Source organism: Theileria annulata, chromosome 2 (assembly GCF_000003225.4).
Source record: "Theileria annulata chromosome 2, complete sequence, *** SEQUENCING IN PROGRESS ***".
Taxonomy (NCBI): domain Eukaryota; phylum Apicomplexa; class Aconoidasida; order Piroplasmida; family Theileriidae; genus Theileria; species Theileria annulata.
In genome coordinates this window covers 24,474-46,200 of record NC_011099.1, presented here as the reverse complement: position 1 = coordinate 46,200, position 21,727 = coordinate 24,474, and the positions used below count along the sequence as shown (strand labels likewise).

The window sequence follows — 21,727 nt, the reverse complement described above, 5'->3', positions numbered from 1 at the left end:
TAGCTCTATAATTAACAATAAAAAGGTATACATAGATATACAATGGTGTATATGAATTTTTAATTTCCATGAAAAATACATACACATTTTTGTTATATTTGGGTATTGGTTTATTTGTGCTGAGTTCTAATTGTTTTGAATTAGATATTGGACAAATAAGTAAATATCGTAAAGGAGGAAATGAGATAAATGTTTACAAAGATGACTCTGATAATTTTTACAAGCATCAACCTGTTGAACCTTTCTTGTTAAAGGAATTGTACTATGATGATGAAGTAATATATTTTGATCCTCTACTAACTTCTGATCAACTTTTGATCTCTGCCTCTGTTCTTTGGGTATTGGATAATCCAACAGTAATCCACTTAAATCTTGAAAAATCAACAATTATGCTATTGAATGAAAACAATTCATCACTAAGTGTAGAAGCTATATTTTCAGGTGGAAACATTTCTAACATAAATCATAAATTTCATCCTGGTTCCGATAAAGCTGTTGATGTAGATATAAAACAAACTCAAAACTACACTAGTAATTCATTGAATGTTTCTGTTAACCAACTTCATTTATCAGGAAATGGTCTAGAAATCTTTGTATTAAGGTATTATGACCTTGGTTCATACAAATTAAATAGCCTTAAATATGGAAATGATGTTCTGAAGACTGTAACTGAAACATCCACACCTAACAAAGAGGTCATTCTAGAAGTTCCTAACAAAGAACAGGTATATGGAGTATATGTTTACAGTTATAATGACTTTCCTCTAATGATTGAGTTGGTGTATACTTACAATAAAAGGCTGTATTATGGTAATTGTAATGTAAGAAAGTGGCATAAATTACTTATGGTACCTCTAAATGATCCATCATATTATGAAAATCTACTTAACAAGCTTAATTATTACGCCTGCAGGAATGGATTCAAGATTACTATAGGTGCTGATAAGATAGCACTAAAGGCTCAGGATTACTATAATATTGATAATTATTGCCTTGGACCTAATGGAGTAGAACGTATTAAAAATAGATTAGATTTAAAGCTTATAAAACATGGTCAAAATTACTCATGTAATATACATAAAGCTTTGAATGATGGAAAATTCTTTACGGATAATTTATATTATGAGAATTCAATTTTTGAACTGCAGAATTTACCAAAAAAGATAGATTGTATAAGAGTCTATCGAATAAAAGATAATAAACCATGCTTAATTACTATTGTAAGCAAAAATTCTTTGTTGTATTATAAACTTGAGGGTGATAGTTGGAAATACCTCAATACTGATGAGAATCTTACAGATATAAATAACGAATTTAATGAAAAAATAAACATACTTTTGTATGAGTAAGTTATTAATATCCTATGGCCATTATAATTATTTAGGTTTGATCCTGATAAAGAACTTCTTGAGGAGAATCTAATAGATCACAAATGGAAGAAGGAACCCAAACTAAACCTTAATGAAGAAACTGTTAAATTGCTACCAGACAATGTTACAATAAAAGTTCAAGGTGATGAAACCTATGAAATGCCAACGTTGAAGTATGACAATAAACAGTTGAAATCGAAAATATTGAAAAGGTTTCAATTTGATATATATAGTTATATGGATGGTAAACAAAAAACTGGTCTAATTATTAATGGTGATCTGGAAAGTAAGATAGTTGTGGAGACAAAACCATTTCGTGCCTTGATAGGCATCTATTATGATGGAAGACCTATTATTGAATTCGAAAAGGAAGATGTGTTAATTCATAAAGCAATTTATTTTTATGATAAGAACAATCATGATATGAATGTTTACCTTTATACGAACAGTTTGTATGTTTACCATTTCAGAAATAATTACTACAAGTATGATTATAGATGGGAACTAGTGTCCAAAGAACCTGTAACACTAGCAGATTCCCATAAAACAAACCAGAATTTGATAAATTATTTTGATCAAGTTAAAAGACTTAATAGAGCAGACACTCAAAAACCCAAAGAAATTACAGTAACTAATGTAGAAATAAATTTGATGCCCAATGAAGAAGTAGAGATATTAACACGTAATTACTTTAAGGAGAAAATTGAAACAATAAAAAGAGATTATAAAAAAGGAATAACGACAGGAACCAGAATTGATGTATCCACATTAAAACTGTCTTCAACTACCAAACAATCTGGTTCATTCAGTCTAGTGCAATATAAAAATAAAACTCTTGTAGATTTAAATAACAGATATTATCATTTTGTAAAGCTCATAGAATACAGGGATTTAAAATATGAATTGAATCTGTATTTATATACCAACACACTCTATGTATTTAGATTTCAAAAGAAACCAAATGATAATGAATGGAAGTTTATAATACTTCAACCTGTAATGTGTCTTTATAAGAATGTTAGTGAATCTTTGAAACCTTTCTTTACGAAAATGAATGAGATTAATAAATTTGATTACAATGTTAATATATATGAGGAGGTTGTAGATTTACTTCCATTAGGAGTTGAAATAAGAACGAATAAAAATAGGAAATATGTTATTTATAGCATTAAACAAAAATTACCATTATTAAAGGGAAATAAAATTAAAAAAATAAGTTTAGATGTTTATTATGATTTCTATGATAATTACTGGGATTATAATCTACATAAATATGTTAAATCCATGAATTTAAAAAAAGTAGGATATTATGATTCAGAGGCTGAAGTTATTGGAAATCATGTAATTGATAATGTTAAATGGTATTCATATGATATTTTAAAGGTTAGTCCTGAGGATATGTCAAATTTCCTTATAGTTGAATATTTTCAAACACAAGAAATAGAAAAAATATACGCATACTCAAACACATTGTATGAATATCATGCTATAGGAACTTATATCGATTATTATTATGACTGGAAAATCATAAAAAAACCAGTAGAAATAGTTAATAAAGAAACATTAACTGAAAAGGGTTTAAGAGACCTGAAAAGATATTATAAATTAACAATGAACGTTAAGGTATTTGATTTTGTCTAATTTAAAATATATCATGAATATTTGTTAAGCAATAAAGGTTAAAATAATTTCTTAATATAAATCACATAAAACAGTACACATTTAAAGATGAATAGAGATATATAGTTATATCAATAATTATACTCAATCACAAATTACAAAGTATGATTCAAAGATAATTAAGCTTAAGTATTAAATAATATTCCCCATGAATAGGATTCTTATGATGGAATATATTTTATAATATGATTAATTTATATATGTACTTTATATTTTATTTAATCTAGATATTTAAATGATAAATTAATAAATTAATACACATCTTAAATTCATTTGACACCTTAGGATCATCTCAGCTAAATGTCATTTTTAAAACTAGTAATAAATAATGAACAATAATCTTTTAAAAATTAAAGAACATATATATTTATTTATTAGACTGAAAATTAATAACTCAATGCCATTAGGCATTAAATATTACTGCATTAGGTTAGTTTGAATATTTATTGACCATCTCCTCTATAATGTTTGAGATCGATTCATTTTTGGATACTTCTGAAGCCTTACATGTTTTTATAAGTTTACCATTATGCATTACCCAAACTGATGTACAAGATCTAAGGACTTTGGCATAATGTGCAATAACAAAACAAGTACAATGTTTGAAATATTTGTCCAATAATTCGTAAATGGGAATTCCAATATCTTGAACCTCAGATCCGTCTTCTGAACAATTATCAGATGGAGGTTCATCAATGATTAACATCCTATAGAGATGTCTACATAAAAATAGTTTGGCAAACCAAAGTGTTCTTAGCTGAGTTACAGATAACACAATACCTACCGAATGATTATCTATTGATTGGTCTTTACCAAGAGATTCTTTTGCTGATGGGTCTCTGGTCTTCAAATTAACAGGCCTGGGGGCAATCACAGTATCTAAATCTCTTCCACCATGAAGGTTATTAACAAACTCAAGAAGACCACATTTATGGAGAGCGTCATTAATCTCATCATCACTAAATAGTCTCCTTGGATCCAAGAACCTTCTGATGGTCCAACCTTTGAAAACAAATGGAAGTTGAGGTAGAACACCAATAATGTGCCTAATGACACTCTTGGGAATGTCTTGTAAATCTCTGCCATCCAGCAATACTTGACCAGTTCTATACCTTACGGTATTTTGCAGAACAGATAATAGAGTTGTCTTACCAGCTCCAGTTCTGCCAATGATTCCGATAATATCTGACCTAGATGGTGATGCATTTATATTATTGAGGATAAGACCTTCCTCATTCATCTGAGATGTGGTATATACACAAACTTCCTTCAAAACTATACCATTGTGTTCAGATGGAAGATATTTGCAAATATCAATAATGTTGATTTTTGGCCTAAACATAATCCTCTTTATTAAATTGGGTTTTGTCTCTTTGAATTCAAGTGCTCTTTTCTTAAGTAACATCTTTTTATCCACTTGGTCCTCAAGTTTGCTAGAATTAACAACTATATCCTCTTCATGAACATTACGGAACTTATCAAATACACACTTAGTGCCAGGAGGAATAAAGCACTGAAACCGTTGAACTGAACACATAAAAACTTGTAACCTGGCAAATGAAAATGAGAAATTGCTGAATGATTTAATAACACTGCTACCCAGTGATAGACCTAATCCAAAGTAACCAACATTCATTTTGTAATTTGTAAATTTATCAAGTAATATCATGGTAGTGAGGAATAAAGCGGTGGTAAGAGAGAATATCCATGTGGACAATACTGAAGTCCATGAAGCAAAACTTATTGCCAAAAATCTACACCTAAACTTGTAGTCAATCCTTTCAATAAGATCATTAACCAATTCCCATTCCTTTTTAAAACTTCTGTAAATGGGCGATCCAAATATAGCATTCTCACACACTGTGTTAATATGTGACGTAGACTCTAAATCTCCAATGTGTTGATTTCTGGATGCTTTGAAGTATTTTGACAAGAAAAAATGATAAGAAATAATTACTGATGTAAACATAACAGGAACTGATAAGGGAATTGTGTAGAATAGTGTGGCTATGCAAATCACTGTCTGAATGAATGAACATAAAGCAGAAGATATCATGTTTCCAACGTATTCATCAATAAAATAGATGTCAGTAGATAAATATGTTATAATTTGATTAATTTGTTTCTTGATTTTGATAACTGATGAACTATTCTTAAAAACTGAATTGATGCAATACTCATGAATCCTTCTTGATGCCACTAGACATGATACAGTAAACAATAGGGTTGACAATAATGAAAATACAGTAATAATTGATACAATGATCAGTATTGTATTTAGTGCAGAGTTACTGTGTGATCTAACTTCTGATAAACCAATAGACAATCCACTATTGAAGTCTTTGATTTTATTGGATATATAATCGGTAAGATCTGTTGCGAGAACAAACTTGGCGTTATCCATAACACTAGTAACAAAAGTGATTATAGTAAACAGAACAAAAGTAAATCCAGCAGCCTTGAAATACTGAGCATATTGATTAAACTTTTCTTCAGAATAATCAGATTTAACAATTGAGTTAAACGATTGTTCATACTTGGACTTTGTGAGAATGCGTCTACCAGGCCTTGTGTTGGAACCTGAATAACAGAGTTTCATCAAATCCTTAGTGAAGAAATTTAGCTTATATTGACCTGATGGTGGTGTGATATATTCAAAACCGTTCAGTGTTTTATCACTAAAAACATCTGACAAATAACAGTGGAAATACAGTGATTTATTATCAATCTCGTATATGGGTATGTTTGGGAAGATTTTAGTATAAGATGGTGAGACACATTTATCAAGCAAAGTTAGTGATGATGAAAGGATAACAGCTAAGTCATCCTTAACAAGCAATCCAGTCTGAGCATTGAACAAATTGTTGAAAACAGTTCTAGATACGTAAGGGTCTAAAACATGGAATGGTCCGTCAAGACACATCAAAAATGAACATTGGCTATTATAATCCTTGTTAACCTTACTAAATATAAGATAGGCATAGATTGCTCTAGCCATCTCCATCCTAACTCTCTGACCACAACTGAGTGAATGAGCATTATCAGAGACCACCCTCAAGTCACCTTTCTCCCAAGATAATATATCAAATTCCAGCTCAACAGCTTTGATGACTGACTTATAAATATCCTCATCAAATCTATATCCAAATGTTATGTTTGATCTAATAGTTCCTTGTTGAAGCCATATATCTTGGGAGGCATAAAATATAGGCATTGATGTGTGAAGGGGAACCACAGCCATACAACCACTGACCAGTGTCATCTCACCCAGAACTGATTTGATAAAGTTAGATTTACCACAGCCTTGATTACCACTTATTATTGCAATTTCACCCCTCTTAAGCTGGAAGTTAATATTATTCAAATGAACCTCATTATTCTTATTAGCAAAATCCTTCCTGTTGTTGACCCATGAGAATGAGGCATCCTTATACAGAACTACTACATCCTTGTCAATCTCTTTAGTTACATCTGATAGTACGGAGGACATCTTTGTAGAACCTGTGAACTTGTTATCACTAATGTAAAAGTTAGGAGAACAAGTCGTAAGATATTTTTTAACTCTGTTGTAAGATACATATGAAGTAGTAAGTCTTTTAAGAGCAAAAGGAAACATGAACATTGAATTGATAATCCTGAAAAATATATAAAATGTTGACAAGAAGCCAGCCGTATCAATTTCAGTAATAACTTCTGCATCTCTAACTGATTTCACAAAATATCTCATCAAGACATAGAATGATAGGTTGGTAAAAACTACCGAAAATGTTTTGTTAAGAAGTGTTAAGAATACTCTAACCAAAAACAATAGTAGTTCACTATTCCTAGTCTCAGTAATAATGTTAATGGCAATATCATCATAAAGTAACTTTTTGATCAGAGGTAACTCAGATATAATTTCACTTGATTCTCCAACCCTATAATCCTTAATTAATGATATAAAGTGGAACAAGTATGTATTTATGATCTCAACGACCATCATCAAAAATGTGAAAAATATTCCAACTAAGAACAGGACCCATAAATTGGCCTTAATCTGTAATGAAATCAACACAAACCCATAGATAAAGTTTGATGAGAAGTCAACAAGATAAATCAGTGATTCTAAAAACATAGAAATATAGAATGAGTCGTAGTATTCATAGGTGAATATGTTAGAATTAATATCTTTGTTTTGGTATCGTCTTGCAGGACAAAACAACGGATTTTTAGAACAATTGGATTCAGGAGAACAACTGTGTAAGACACTGTTACAAGTGTTCAAGACATTGGACCCATTAACATTGTTATTGAAGTTGCGCCTATAACATAAGCCATGTTGAAATATTGTGATTGCAACTGAATTCTCACATACACTTTTTAGTCTATTTAGATAAAAGTTAAAATTTTCCATAAACAATCCATCTACAATTTGTAAACCTATTATAGCAAATAGAAACAGAAATATTTTAGCTAGAGTAAAAGACTTAGTGTTCAAAATACCCAGTAAATGCTTGATCAAAATTGAAATGCTCATACTAAGAACATTAGTAAACACAATGCCAAGTAGACCAAATAATGTTCGTTTCCAAAATGTCAGAAAGAATGCGCGTAACAGAATATGCCTGTAAGCGCCAAATTTATCAGACTCAGAATATTTTGATTGGTGTGATTCCAATCTAAGTAGACCATCGCTGAGGTGTTTTGATAAAAGTGGTTGCCAACGTAGGATCTGGTCGGCAACAGGAAGTGGATGTAACTTATATGGCTCTACATATTGTTTGGAAACATAATATGCCCATTTAGTTACCCAGTGAAAGAAAAAGTATTTCAAAAAACTGCTGGAGTCATAATATTTAAATTTTTTACCACGGTATGGATCCTTGAAGTAAACCTTGGAGTATGATTCACTTTCCCAGTAATGATGATTTGAATCATATTTACTATTCACAGAACTCCTAAAATCATTACACAATTCAGAGATGTTACGATGTTTGACCATTCAAATATATATGTGAAACAATATAATTTAAATATTTAAGAGTGCGATATTAATGCGATAGATGCGATAATTGCGATTGATGTGATATTTACGAGATAATGCGATAGATGTGAGTTAATGCGATATATGTGATTATTGCGATAGATGCGATGTTATTAAAATTAAACATTAGTCATAATTAGTTGGTAATGTTTTAGATATCCCGAAATTAAAGTAATCATTGAAGTGAGAATGATAAATTTTATGATCCAGTATTTTTAGAAATAGTATCCTAAATTTGAAATTTAAAGAATAAAGAAAGTGTAATGTATTATCAGTGAGAAGGTATCAAATAATGTATTCTGAGATATTATAAAAATTACTATATCGGAATTTCTGTGAATATGAAATTATATATTGTTTGAATAATTGTTAATATCGTGTATTAAATTAAATAATTAAAATTATGTAAAAAATAAACTAATAATAAAGAATAATGAGGATCCCAATAATGAAAATCTAAATATATGTGAATGCATTAAAATTAACTTAATAAAATAATCATAACCCTTAAACAAGAATTTATAATAGATTTTTATATCATTAAAATGATTTAAACTATTATATCTAATATTTAAGTTATACATTACCATACTATTCAATTAGGCTCTTATCCAAAATCTTTACTAAAATTTTTTATTATTGCTCTCCATATAACAATACAATCCTAAATTATTTTAACTTAATTTATTAAAGTGATTTAAAAATAAATCATCCTATAGAAAAGTTGTTTTACACATACCAAAACATTATAACTATAATTAATGAATCTTTATCACTAATAACAGATTTAAAAATCTTACTTTAATATTGTTTATATAATAAAGTTATGAAGTTCAAAAGTGGTTTAATCAAAAATCTAAATTATCTAAATTATATGTTTAAAAAACATAAAATAGTAATTATAACTTTTTATATATATTATATAATCCTTATTAAATATAATTTTCATGAGTTTAATATTAAAATCTGAATACTGGTTTTAATTCCACTAATATATATCATACACATAAATATGGTAATTTTTTTTAAGTATATAATTTCATATATCTAAATATAAATTAAAGAATTATTAATAAAAAAAATAAAATAATAACTCAAGAAACAAATATAAGACATTTAGACTATTATTTGGAATCATATGATTAGATAATTTCTAGATTCGAAATTTGATCTGTGATAAGATGAGATCTAATTCAATTAAATAACTAATAATTTTTTAATATTCTATTAATATTTATTATTTTATAAATTAGAATTAATTCTCTTATAAACAGCCTAATAAATAGGATTTTATTATAAAGAAAAGAGTTTCTATCTTATTTATAATAGTATTTATTATTTTATATTAAATAATTTAAATTTATTAATAAATTTTTAATGTTTAATTAAATTGTTTGAAATTTTTTTCTATAAGCCCAGATTATTATTCTATAGTGAGTTATCTCAATTTATGCAAATATTCATTTCAGACATTGGTCTGAATTATTATATTTTTAGATTAATTATTCCCCATTATAGATCTTATCTTAAACAGATTAAACAAATGAAAACGTGTAAATTGTCATGAAATTTCTCTCTAAGTTACTATTAGTCTATGTTTTGATCATTTGGTCATATAATTTGGTATTAGGTTCCAGTTCCGATGAATCCTCAAGTTCTGATAATGAAGAGGTAACAGTTACTCATTCGAAAAAAATCAATGGTAAAGTAGTAACTCAAAGCACTACCCACAAAACTAAAACTAAAAAGAGGAAGAAGAAAGAATATATAAGATCACAAAAAGGTGAATATTCTGGTTCTAATTATGGTGATTATTCATCAAGTTCTTCAGATGGTTCCGAATCATCAAAGAATGATTCATCAGATTCTGAAGAGGAAACCATTGTGACTACTAAGCGAAAAGTCGGAAACCGTGTTATCGTGACAACTACAAAAACCGTCACCAAAGTTACAAGTATAAAGAAAAAGGATAAAAAAAGATCAAGAAAAAGGAGAAAAATAAGACACTTAAGAGGAACAGATCAAGAAGAGTCTTATGATGAATTGTTAAAACCGGAAAAGACAGATAAATCAAGTCGTGATTTAAATTTGCACATTAGAGATATTATAGCCATTGAAGAAGGCGGTATGACGACTCAACCTCAAATTGCAATAACATCTCCAAAAATAAGTATTGATAATTTTGGATTATTTCCAATAACACAACCAGAAGATAAATCGAACCAAGTATCTGGTTCAACAAATCTTGATGATTCATTTTATAGCACAATTCCAAAGACTCCTTCACCTGAAACAGTTGATGATATATCTGATGAAGATAAAATACCTGATGAAGATAAAATACCAGATGAAGATAAAGATAAAGATGAAGATGACGAAACGGATGATGAAACTGAAAGAGAAGATAAAGAACTTGATGCTAGCATAAATGAAAATATTTCAGAGGATAATGAAATTTATAATCAATCATTTGATGATGAAAATGTAGAAAGTGAAAATGAATCGATTCAACATGTCGATCATTCTAATAAGCCAGATGACCCTGAAATAGTCAAAGTAGAAATGGAATCAGATATAGAATCAGAAGGACATGATGAAAATGATCAAGATGAAGAAATTGATTCGGAATAATAATAATATAAAATTAATATATTCATAATAAAGAATAACATGAAATAAAAGATAAATATATCATTGAATAATGTTTAAAATTATTATAATATAATATTATTCCATGTTACAATTTTCTTAATTTCATAAATTTTGTATAAAAGAAATTTTTTCTTCAATATTTTTCAATAAAATCATTTATAATATTGTACCAATTAACCATAAACTAATGTATTACTATATAACAAATTTTAATTTTCAAGTCAATTTGAAAGTGAAATTACACTTATTAAATAACTTCTAATTAGATATTCTTTATAATAACAATTGATTTTCTTACTCTATTATTTTCTATTTATTTTTAATTTTCAGATCCCCCATGGGTCAATGTCAAATAACATTCAAATAATTGATAAATGTGTAAATATAAATGTTTAATAATCCTAATATTAATCAGATTTATTCAGTGTTCAGATAAATATCCATATCGAGCTGGTTCAAAAGGTCGAGGTGGAGATAAAAATAATCCTAACGACCAAGAAAACAACCTTGATTTAATAGAGAAGGAATTAGAAAATATTCTTACTGATGATGAAGATGAAAATAACACAATAGTAAGAGGTATAAAAAAAATACTCATAGATGATTCTCAATCATCACCACATGATAAACAGGAACCTTATTTCATTGACGATAACACAGACGAAGATATAGAATACACATATAGTACTGAACAACAAAATATAACAAGCGGTATCACAGAACCTATTTCATCTTATCAAAATTGGTCTTCACTACCTTGTTTTCTTCCAGGCAGAACAGACCCTCCTTTACCTATACCTGTTAGCCAATTTGTTATACAACAAAATCACGATACTTATAAATACCCTATTCAAACACATTATAATCCGAGCATATTTTCTATAACAGAAAAACACTTGACTAAGCCAGAACAAAGATTAGAAGTTAATCATCTTGAAAAACATAGATTTGTGTTAAGAACACCAAATGCTACTGAATTACCAAGTACTCATCATCCATATGGATTCATACCAAATAGTCAACTTATAAATACTGGACCAGGATTATTACCAATACCTACATTTGGATTATTATCTCTACAACCTGGTTTATTGAGTAATCCTCCAAAGAAAATAAAAAAACCAAAGTATCGACCTACTAAACAAACTAAACCATCGGGATTAAATCTAACTGTTGAAATACAAATTAACGTAACCAAACCTACAAAACAACCTCAACATAGTACTCAACAGCATACTCAACTAGCTACTGAACCATCTGGATTAGAACCAGAAACTATTCCAGTAGAGGTTGGATCAGATGAAGATGAAGATGAAGAACCTCCAGAACCTCCAAAGGGACCTACTGGACCTGGAGATGGAGATCAGCCTGAAGAAGGAGAAGAATCAGGAGATGGAGAGGATGGTGAAGAAAAAGATGATGATCAAACCCAAAAGATTCCATCAATAGATGCAATAGTTTTTTACAAGAAAGATATTAAAGGAAATTTAGTTTTGATGGGTAAAGAAGATTACAGTGTTTCATTGTCTACTAGGAATATATTAAGGTATGAATTTTTTGAGAAACTTAGAAAGATAATGTATCTAGACGAAGTTGTTTATGAAGATGTTGGGAAAAAACGTTATATAAAAGTATTAACTTATAATAAATATTTTAAAACTTTTACTGGTATACGTAAAGATGGATATTTTATAATGAAGAAAATTAAGAAAAGATGGATATTTTATACTCGAAAAATTCCTAATTTTGTACATTTTTATACAAAAGATCATCAAGGAAATGATTTAGAACTAACCAAAGAAAGTTATAAAATTGAACTTAGCGCTATGGGATCAGTAAAATTTATTTTTCACCCTAATGTAAAGTGTTTCAAAGTTTTAACTAAAACCCAAATAATTTGGCAAAAAGAAGGTGATGATGATGGTGATTATCCGACAACTATTTGTGTTACAGATCGACATAATATTTTACTTTATTTCAATCATAGCTCTATAGTATTTGGAAAAACCCGTGGTAAATATAAAAAAATGCATCATAAGAATGAAAAAGGTTATTAAATATGTAATTTTTAATATTACTATATGATGTAAGTTTATGATTATTACCAATATTTTTTATTCAGACTTAAATTTTAATTAATAAATTCTACACTTAAAATGCAATATATATTAATATTGACTAATTTAACCTTTTTCATAATATTTTTTAATAATAAATGTTATTATTATATTATTATCTATACTATATTATACAATTAAATTCATAAATATATTCAATTATTATGTGTTAATGTAGTACAAAATTTCCAGATCCCCCATGGAATAAAATTCTATCAATAATACAATGAATAAATGTGTAATATACACATACATAATAATATTAATACTAATTGGTTATTCTAGATGTTCAGATAAACCTATAGATCAATATCTTGATGGACAACTAGATGAAGATGATAATTTTGACGTAACAGTAAAAGAACTGGAAAATTTACTCGATGAAGAAGATAATTATGATTTAATAGAAGCTAATATAGAATCAATAATTGAAGATGATGATATATCACCAGGTGCTGTTGATATTGAAACAGGATTTCAGCATCCTCCTCATCAGACACTTCCACCATATCCAGGACCTACTCATCCAGAACCACCCCCTCAAGGTACAGGTTATTATCAACCTCAACAACCACCTATACAAGCAACACCACCAGGTCAACGACCTCCTACACTAGTTCAACCTGTACAACATCCACAACAACAATATCCAGGATATCATCCACAACCTACTCTTATACAACCACAACAACAAGCATTACATATACCAATTGCACAACCACAAATTCATTTAACAGCTCAACCATTACCTATTCGACCTGGTTATTTAGTAGAACAACAATCACAAATACCTGTGAGTATACCAATTCGACATCCACAAATTCAACCATTACCTATAATAATTCCTCCGCCACAGTTACGAATACAACCAACTCCAATTCATCCACCACAGTTACCAATACAACAACAAATACCTATACCTCAAACAATACAAGTTCCACCAGTTATAACAATAGAACAATATGGACCATATCGACCACAATCTACTCCTGTACAACCTCAACCTACTCAACTCATTGTACCAACTCCGCCATTTCAACCAGGATATCCACATATACTACAACCACCTCGACCTCACTATCAACAATATGTACGAATACCAATAAGAAATTCTGGTTATGAACAACATATTGTTCAGCCAGTTAGCCAACCGAGGTTTCCATTTTCTGTAACTAGAGAATCGTTTAGACCGGGTTATCCTGGACCTAGAGATTTTGCTAGATATCCAATACCTCCTGGTCAACAACCCGTAAGATATGTACCACCTCAGCAAATTATTGAAGATGAACAAAAATCGAAAGATATTAAACAAAAATCTGTTAATCCTAAACCTGTAATTCCAGAATTGCCTTCAACATATTTTTACGGTTTAGACGCTTCAAATAATTTCTTTATAATGAATAAAAACCATTTTAAATTTATATTTGATAATGGAAATAAAATAAAAGTTAAATTTCTTGTCGAAGTAATAGAAATAATTTTTAGAGGAAGATGTTTGTGGAAGCAAAAACCAGGTGAAGAAAAGGCAATTTCATTTATATTTAATAGAAAAAGTAATATTCTGTATATTTATACCAAAAAAGAGCTTATCTCTTTTCTAATTTCGGGAAGAAATTGGACCCAAAAGAAATTTGATATTCCACAAAACGTAACACTTTTTAAAATGGATGAAACAGGTAAAGAAGTTGAACTATCAGATGAAGAGTATAATATCCAAATTACAAGAAGTAAATTGTTTAGATTTTCAATAAATATTGGAGTAAAATGCATAAAGGTAATGCGTTCGGGTTTGATTGTCTGGGAAAACAATTCCGATAATATTTGCTTATTAAACGTGACAATAATAGCATATAGAAGAACTTTGTTATTCTTTAAAAAATGTGTTCATTTATATGTATTGGATGGTGGCAAATGGAACTTAAAAAAAGTTAGAAATACATAATCAAAAATAATTAATTGATTTCAATAATATAAATAGATTTTTCAAAATTTAAAATACTTTGATTTAAATTCTTAATATTTAAAATAAAATATTGTTTTAAGTTTTTTAATATTCTAATTCTGATTTATTAACTTATTTATTGAATATTAATTAATCAAATTACAAATGAATAGTAATATTATAATACTATTTATGACTTATTTATATAGAGAAATCATACATATAAAATAATATATTAACTTATATATTTAAGAATATTTATATATAATAACATTATTTTATATACTATTATATAATTATCTTTTAATATTGATTTATTAATTTATAAATTATATATAATTTATTTTTTGAACTTTTATAATTTGTATTTTTGAGATCCCCCATTGAAATGTATACATTTAACTTATAATGAATAAATGTGTAAAATGCATATATATATTAATATTCATATTAATTGGATATTCTGGATGTTCTGATAAATCAGATGATCTACACACAGGTCCTATAGCCAGCTGTGATAGTGATGAAGATAATTTTGATGTAGGACAATCTAATGAAGAGGAATCTACTCAAACACCTCAACCACAGCCTATACCAGTACCATCACCTCATCCACAACCACAACCAATAACACAGCCTCCACCACAACCTTATGGACCATATCAACCTCCACCTACTCATCCACAACCTGTAACTTATCCTGGGTATCCACAATATTATCCAGGATACCAACCATATCAACCTACTCAACCAGTACCACAATATTATCCTGTATATGATGCATCACCTAGTCAACCACCAAGTTATCAACTACCACTACCACAACCACAACCACCATATTATCCAGGATATTATCAACCTTATCCGCCATATCAGCCTTATCAAATACCTCCAACAGAACCATATCAACAGTATCAAGGATATCTTCCATATCAGCCTTATCATCATCCAACACAACCATATCAGCCAGAGCAACCAACTACAGAAGAATCTAAAGATAAAGAATCTAAAAAATTCAAAAAATGTGAAACAATTGGTTTTTTAAAGATGAATGAAGAAGGTAATTTAGTTCCAATGACTAATGAAGACTATATTGAATCATTTCCTAATAATAAAACATCAAAATATGTATTCAAGTCAAACCTTGAAAAATTGTATTGCAATGATAAAATTATTTATACACATAAGATTGGGAAAGATTATTGCACTTCACTGACTTATAACAATAAAACTAATTGTTTTATTATGACTACTCCTTCTGGATTTTATTTAATCAAGTATTATAAAGGTAAATGGGAAACCATTGAAAAGAAAATCCATAAATATATTAAATTATACGGAATAGATGAGAGCGGTATGCCGATTACAATAGATGAAAATTTTTATTATACAGACTTTTTAAGACCAAACACCTTTAAATATGTATTTTTACCTGGGGTAAAGATAACGAATATTGATGCTGGAACAAAAACAATTTGGAAAAAAGGTAAAAAGGAACAATTTCCTATAGGATTGAGTTTTAGTTCTTTTAACAACATTGTACTTCATTTCGATGAATATGTTAAAATATTTAGAATGTTTGATGGAGAATATCGTCTACATTTTACAAAAAATAAGTAAACAAATTTGAAATTAGTAAATTAAAGTGATTTTTTCAAATTATTTTAATGGTCAACATATTATAGTTGTTTTATACTCAATCACTATTAATAGACCCTACTTAAATCTGATTACAATGATTTATCATACACATATAAATTTTTTATATATAATTAATTATATAATTATAAAAATGTTTTGTTATATTTTTTTATAAAAATTATTTGTGTTATTTTAGAATTTATTTTTGATGTAATCTAAAAATGATTTACACAACTATATTTTCTATCTAATTTTAAATTTTTAGATCCCCCATTGATAATAAATTTATATTTATTTAAACAATTATGGATTTCGTTACATACATATATATCATTGTATTATTACTACTCCAATCAAATGAGTGTGCTGATAAAACCACTCAAGAACAAAATCAAGAAGGTCAATATGATCCTTTAACATTAGAACAATATGGACCAGAATTGGAACCTCAACCAATATTGTATTATGTACCTCATTACCAATTTCAACCACAACCCGATCAACAACATATACCTGTATATTATGGACCAGATACTTATCAACCTGTACAATATCAAGCTCAAGAACAACACACTGAACCAACTTCAATACCTCAACCTCAACAACCTTATCAACCTACTCCACCACAATATTATACAGGATATGGTCCTCCTCAACAGTATTATCAACATCAACCACAACCAGAACAGTCACAACCATATTATCCTGGACCTCAATATCCTGTACAACAACAATATTATCAAGAACCTCAATATCAACCAGTACCACAGTATTATCCTCCACCTCAACCACAAGAATATCAACTACCTCAACAAGGTATAGGTTATTATGGACCTCAATATCAACCACAGTATTATCCAGGATACCAGCCTCAACCATATCCACAGACAGGATATCAACTTCAATATCAACAGCCAATATCTCAACCACTTCCTCAAGGACCTCCACCTCATCCACAGCCTCAACAACCATATTATACTGGACCACCTACTCAACCGCTTCAAACACAGGGTCCAGGACCTACTACTATACAACCTCAACCTCAAGCTGTACAACATCCACAACCAAGTCAACCCAGTCAAGTTACTCAATCTAGGCAACCTATAGGACCACAATATCAACCTAGACATACTGGTCCATTAAGACAACCTTCAAATCTTAGACCCGGTATCTTAGGTCCAGCTCCTGGTACACTTAGATTTCCTCCACAACTACAAAAAAAACCAAGACAACAAAATATTAGAACACCAACACAACGACCTACACAACGACCTACTCAACAACCTACTAAAGAACCTACTCAACGACCTACTAAAGAACCTCCAACTCAACAAACTACAGAACCATCTGGGTTACAGCCAGAAACTGTTCCAGTAGAAATTGGATCAGATGAAGATGAAGAACCTCTAGAACCTCCAAAGGGACCTGGAGATGGTGATAAACCACCAGATAAACCTGAAGAAGGAGAGGATGAAGATGATGGAGATGAAGATGATGATGACGAAGAAGAGAAAAAACCATCTAAAGATGTTAAAATTTGTAATACAATAACATTTATGAAAAAGAACAGTGAGGGTAAATTAGTTCCAATGTCTGAGGGTGACTATACTGTGATATCGTATAGTGAATATAATATAAAATACGTTTTCAATGCAGAACTCGAAGCAGTTTTATGCGACGAAGAGACTATATTTACTCATTTAGCTGGTAGAGATTATTGCAAATCAGTGATTCATAAAAGGCATCATGGTTCATTTAACTTTCGTCGGGATGATGGATTTGTATTAGTGAAGTTTAAGAATGGTAAATGGAAATTTAGAGCAAGAAATAATCCCGATTACGTTAGACTCTATGCATTAGATAATGAGGGTAAAGAGGTTGAACTTGATGAAAAAAGTTATTATTTAAAATTTACTTCTTCCGGTTCATTTAAATATGAATTTTTACAAAATGTTAGATTAACCAAATTTATAATTAAAGATAAAGTAGTTTGGGAAAAAACAATTACAGACAATCATCCTTCAGCAGTTGCTGTTACAGAAAGATTTAATGCTATTATATATTTCGACACATACACTAGAGTATATGGCAGAAGAAAAGGAAAGTATAGGTTTTTATTCACTAGACCAAATATTAAATACATTAAAAAATAGTAAACTAATTATAAATGACTCAATTTGATACAATAATCAAATTACAAATGACTAATAATATTATAATACTATTTATGACTTATTTATATAGAAAAATCATACATATAAAATAATATATTAACTGATATATTTAAGACTATTTATATATAATATAATTATTTTATATAATATTATATAATTATCTTTTAATATTGATTTATTAATCTATAAATTATATAAAATTTATTTTTTGAACTCTTATTATTTGTATTTTTGAGATCCCCCATTGAAATGTATACATTTAACTTATAATGAATAAATGTATAAAATACTTATATATATTAATATTCATATTAATTGGATATTCTGGATGTTCTGATAAACTTACAGATAAACATAATGACAATAATGTTTAATTATTATGATATATTGACAACCATGATTAAGAATAGGAAAAACAATCTAAAAAATTCAAAAAATGTGAAACAATTGGTTTTTTAAAGAAGAATTAAGAGTGTAATTTAGTTCCAATATCTCAGGATGACTATACTGTGATATGGTATAGTCAATATAAAGTGTACTATAATATCAAAGCTAATATTATATACCTTTTTCGTCAAGTTAAATTCATTTATTATTATCCATAAAACAAACCGATTCTTATGAATTAAATTATAAATGATTTGAGAACTAAACTACTTGAATGTTCATCAACATATGTTTTTATAATTAATTTTATTGCTAAATTGAAAACAAGTATACGAACTGTTTATGAAAATGTCAAAGTCTATACTCGAGATTCTAAGGGAAATGAACTTAATCTTAGTGAAGATGAATTAGTTTTGAAGTTAACTAAATTTTAACTTTCAAATATAAACTATAAACATGTGTAAAATACACCTAAATTATATTTATAGTAATGGATCTTTGAAAAAAAAATGTTTAGAATAGTTATCCTATAGAAATTAGTTTTGTAAGTGGTGTTTGTATTAGAATTTATTATAGAGGATATTCTTTTGTATATGGAAAAAAATGTTTTAAATCCATATTTTTTGCTTATTAAGGCCATGTGAAAAATATTATAATTATCAATAAAACTAATTTAATCTAATTAATAACTAAATACTTAATATACAATTGCATTTACAATTTTGTTAATGTCCTAGAAAATCCCAAATCAACTTAATCATTACTATCAATAAATCATCTTAATATTTGATATCTTATTTAAATGAATCAACTTTAATATATTATTAAATAAGACAATATTTAAATATTATTAATACTGTGAGATCTATTGTATATTAATTCCATATGTATTCAATTTAATAATCTATTATTGAATAATATATTAATTAGAATATATAAATGTTATATTTAAAATTAAATGAAAATTGATCAAAATATTAAATTTTCTATTAATTTTATAAATATCTGTAATATCCATATTACATATTGATCTTATTATTTTATATAAAAACACCCTACTTTAAAATATTTTATAGATTATACACACATTAGATTTGACTTAATTAATTTGATTTTATATATCCCTTTATATTTTTGTAATTTTTTGTAGATCCCCTTTAAATAAAATTTATCTGTATTATATAACTATGAAATGCAAAATATATGCATTTTTAATATTGTTTATACAAATTGGATATGTATATTGTGCTGATAATGAATCACATACATATTCTGAAGGTAGTGATGGTGGTGACAACGATGAAAATAATTATCAGGTAACAGAAAATACTGGACAATTTGGTCAAGAAGAAGAACCACTAGCTATTAAAGAAGAACCAGAACAAGAAGAACCAACACAACCAACTTATCAACCTATTACACAAGAACCAGAACAGATAGAACCTCTTGATTTATCAACAAACACCAGACACACTATTCCACAACCACGACCGCAGCCTCCACCAAGTTATCAACCACCTCAACCACCTTATCAACCTACACAACCATATTATCAACCTCCACCTTATCCATATTATGGACCATATCAGCCAATACCTTATCAATATTATGGACCATATCGACCACAATCTACTCCTATACAACCTCCATCTCAACGTACTCAATCTAGACCACCTCAACCTACAATTCATATTCCAGGTCAACCACCTATTCCACAACCTATACAACATCCACAACGTCCACCTATTCCACAACCTGTACCTATTAGACAACCTATGCCTATACCACAACCTCAGTACCAACCATATGTACCATATGGACCTCAACCAACTCCACCAATACCTATACCATATCTGCCTATACCACAATATCAACCACCTACACGTTATCCACTACCACAACCATATACGATACCAACTGGAGAATCTGGAACTTCTTTGGGAAAACGAAAAGTAACTCATATTGAGCCTAGTAAAACTCAAAAGGCTGAAAGTAAAAAACGAAAAAGTGATACATGTGGTTTACATATTTTTTGTAAAAAAGATGATTCCGGTAATTTAATTCCAATGAATTACCGAGATTACGAAAAGACACATTCCGATTCTTCCAGGAAAAAATATACATTAATGTCTGAACTTGAAAAAATACTTTGTGACGGTGAGACAGTTTATGTTCATGAACCTGGAAAACCATACGTATCAACAATAACAAAAAATATGCGAAGGAAGGAATTTGTTTTAAAACGTGACAATGAATTAATTGTAGTCAATAAAGTTGATGAAGACTGGATAACATCTGTAGTTGAAATTCCAGAAATTATTGAAAGTTTCACAAAAGATGATGATGGTAATGAAGTTCCAATACCTTTAGATAAATTTCATATCGATCTCAGTCATTTCAAATCTTTTAAATTCGCATTTATGTCAGATATAAAATGTCATAAGATTATAGTCAAAGGAGATTTAGTTTGGGAAAAAACCGAAGGTGATGAAGGATATCCAATAGCTATTATAATAACTACTAAAGAAAATGTTGCAATCTTTTTCAGTAAAAAAACTGCAGTATATAAAAGAAAATATGAAGGGTATAAACTTTCATACTTCGCAGAGAGAGGAAGACGTGTTAGAGATAAATGACAAACTGAATATTTTTTACTATACACATTATATATATTTCATATACACATTGTTTATATATTGTAATGGTATAAGATTAATACATATATTTAAAGTAAACATAGT

General features: G+C 28.6%; 8 protein-coding genes across 8 annotated transcripts, besides 17 other annotated features; 7 read left to right on the top strand and 1 right to left on the bottom strand.

The window, feature by feature from the left end:
* Positions 1-68: 68 nt before the first annotated feature.
* Positions 69-134: a sequence feature (Signal peptide predicted for TA16010 by SignalP 2.0 HMM (Signal peptide probability 0.901, signal anchor probability 0.078) with cleavage site probability 0.606 between residues 22 and 23).
* TA16010 (uncharacterized protein) lies at positions 69-3,011 on the top strand (the record flags this gene model as incomplete). The annotated part of the gene is made up of 3 exons (XM_946674.1): positions 69-1,345; positions 1,385-1,822; positions 1,868-3,011. 3 exons carry the CDS (start codon positions 69-71, stop codon positions 3,009-3,011), a joined length of 2,859 nt encoding a protein of 952 aa, XP_951767.1.
* Positions 87-155: a sequence feature (1 probable transmembrane helix predicted for TA16010 by TMHMM2.0 at aa 7-29).
* Positions 3,012-3,480: 469 nt separating the features above from the next.
* On the bottom strand, positions 3,481-8,031 carry TA16015 ((subtelomeric) ABC-transporter protein family member, putative; the record flags this gene model as incomplete). Its single annotated transcript, XM_946673.1, has 1 exon — positions 3,481-8,031. The coding sequence occupies one exon, from the start codon at positions 8,029-8,031 to the stop codon at positions 3,481-3,483; it is 4,551 nt and encodes a 1,516-aa protein (XP_951766.1).
* Positions 4,732-4,800: a sequence feature (10 probable transmembrane helices predicted for TA16015 by TMHMM2.0 at aa 140-162, 174-196, 289-311, 318-340, 397-419, 439-461, 842-859, 904-926, 995-1017 and 1078-1100).
* Positions 4,981-5,049: a sequence feature (10 probable transmembrane helices predicted for TA16015 by TMHMM2.0 at aa 140-162, 174-196, 289-311, 318-340, 397-419, 439-461, 842-859, 904-926, 995-1017 and 1078-1100).
* Positions 5,254-5,322: a sequence feature (10 probable transmembrane helices predicted for TA16015 by TMHMM2.0 at aa 140-162, 174-196, 289-311, 318-340, 397-419, 439-461, 842-859, 904-926, 995-1017 and 1078-1100).
* Positions 5,455-5,508: a sequence feature (10 probable transmembrane helices predicted for TA16015 by TMHMM2.0 at aa 140-162, 174-196, 289-311, 318-340, 397-419, 439-461, 842-859, 904-926, 995-1017 and 1078-1100).
* Positions 6,649-6,717: a sequence feature (10 probable transmembrane helices predicted for TA16015 by TMHMM2.0 at aa 140-162, 174-196, 289-311, 318-340, 397-419, 439-461, 842-859, 904-926, 995-1017 and 1078-1100).
* Positions 6,775-6,843: a sequence feature (10 probable transmembrane helices predicted for TA16015 by TMHMM2.0 at aa 140-162, 174-196, 289-311, 318-340, 397-419, 439-461, 842-859, 904-926, 995-1017 and 1078-1100).
* Positions 7,012-7,080: a sequence feature (10 probable transmembrane helices predicted for TA16015 by TMHMM2.0 at aa 140-162, 174-196, 289-311, 318-340, 397-419, 439-461, 842-859, 904-926, 995-1017 and 1078-1100).
* Positions 7,099-7,167: a sequence feature (10 probable transmembrane helices predicted for TA16015 by TMHMM2.0 at aa 140-162, 174-196, 289-311, 318-340, 397-419, 439-461, 842-859, 904-926, 995-1017 and 1078-1100).
* Positions 7,444-7,512: a sequence feature (10 probable transmembrane helices predicted for TA16015 by TMHMM2.0 at aa 140-162, 174-196, 289-311, 318-340, 397-419, 439-461, 842-859, 904-926, 995-1017 and 1078-1100).
* Positions 7,546-7,614: a sequence feature (10 probable transmembrane helices predicted for TA16015 by TMHMM2.0 at aa 140-162, 174-196, 289-311, 318-340, 397-419, 439-461, 842-859, 904-926, 995-1017 and 1078-1100).
* Positions 8,032-9,636: 1,605 nt separating the features above from the next.
* Positions 9,637-9,705: a sequence feature (Signal peptide predicted for TA16020 by SignalP 2.0 HMM (Signal peptide probability 0.986, signal anchor probability 0.013) with cleavage site probability 0.808 between residues 23 and 24).
* Positions 9,637-10,704, top strand: TA16020 (uncharacterized protein; the record flags this gene model as incomplete). Its single annotated transcript, XM_946672.1, has 1 exon — positions 9,637-10,704. One exon carries the CDS (start codon positions 9,637-9,639, stop codon positions 10,702-10,704), a length of 1,068 nt encoding a protein of 355 aa, XP_951765.1.
* A 395-nt stretch (positions 10,705-11,099) lies between these two features.
* Positions 11,100-11,153: a sequence feature (Signal peptide predicted for TA16025 by SignalP 2.0 HMM (Signal peptide probability 0.935, signal anchor probability 0.000) with cleavage site probability 0.723 between residues 18 and 19).
* TA16025 (Theileria-specific sub-telomeric protein, SVSP family, putative) lies at positions 11,100-12,782 on the top strand (the record flags this gene model as incomplete). Its single annotated transcript, XM_946671.1, has 1 exon — positions 11,100-12,782. The coding sequence occupies one exon, from the start codon at positions 11,100-11,102 to the stop codon at positions 12,780-12,782; it is 1,683 nt and encodes a 560-aa protein (XP_951764.1).
* A 286-nt stretch (positions 12,783-13,068) lies between these two features.
* Positions 13,069-13,131: a sequence feature (Signal peptide predicted for TA16030 by SignalP 2.0 HMM (Signal peptide probability 0.780, signal anchor probability 0.065) with cleavage site probability 0.687 between residues 21 and 22).
* On the top strand, positions 13,069-14,784 carry TA16030 (Theileria-specific sub-telomeric protein, SVSP family, putative; the record flags this gene model as incomplete). The annotated part of the gene is made up of 1 exon (XM_946670.1): positions 13,069-14,784. The coding sequence occupies one exon, from the start codon at positions 13,069-13,071 to the stop codon at positions 14,782-14,784; it is 1,716 nt and encodes a 571-aa protein (XP_951763.1).
* A 408-nt stretch (positions 14,785-15,192) lies between these two features.
* On the top strand, positions 15,193-16,404 carry TA16035 (Theileria-specific sub-telomeric protein, SVSP family, putative; the record flags this gene model as incomplete). The annotated part of the gene is made up of 1 exon (XM_946669.1): positions 15,193-16,404. One exon carries the CDS (start codon positions 15,193-15,195, stop codon positions 16,402-16,404), a length of 1,212 nt encoding a protein of 403 aa, XP_951762.1.
* Positions 16,405-16,730: 326 nt separating this feature from the next.
* Positions 16,731-16,790: a sequence feature (Signal peptide predicted for TA16040 by SignalP 2.0 HMM (Signal peptide probability 0.915, signal anchor probability 0.000) with cleavage site probability 0.699 between residues 20 and 21).
* On the top strand, positions 16,731-18,578 carry TA16040 (Theileria-specific sub-telomeric protein, SVSP family, putative; the record flags this gene model as incomplete). Its single annotated transcript, XM_946668.1, has 1 exon — positions 16,731-18,578. The coding sequence occupies one exon, from the start codon at positions 16,731-16,733 to the stop codon at positions 18,576-18,578; it is 1,848 nt and encodes a 615-aa protein (XP_951761.1).
* A 1,595-nt stretch (positions 18,579-20,173) lies between these two features.
* Positions 20,174-20,233: a sequence feature (Signal peptide predicted for TA16045 by SignalP 2.0 HMM (Signal peptide probability 0.931, signal anchor probability 0.049) with cleavage site probability 0.901 between residues 20 and 21).
* On the top strand, positions 20,174-21,622 carry TA16045 (Theileria-specific sub-telomeric protein, SVSP family, putative; the record flags this gene model as incomplete). Its single annotated transcript, XM_946667.1, has 1 exon — positions 20,174-21,622. One exon carries the CDS (start codon positions 20,174-20,176, stop codon positions 21,620-21,622), a length of 1,449 nt encoding a protein of 482 aa, XP_951760.1.
* Between the last annotated feature and the right edge of the window lie 105 nt (positions 21,623-21,727).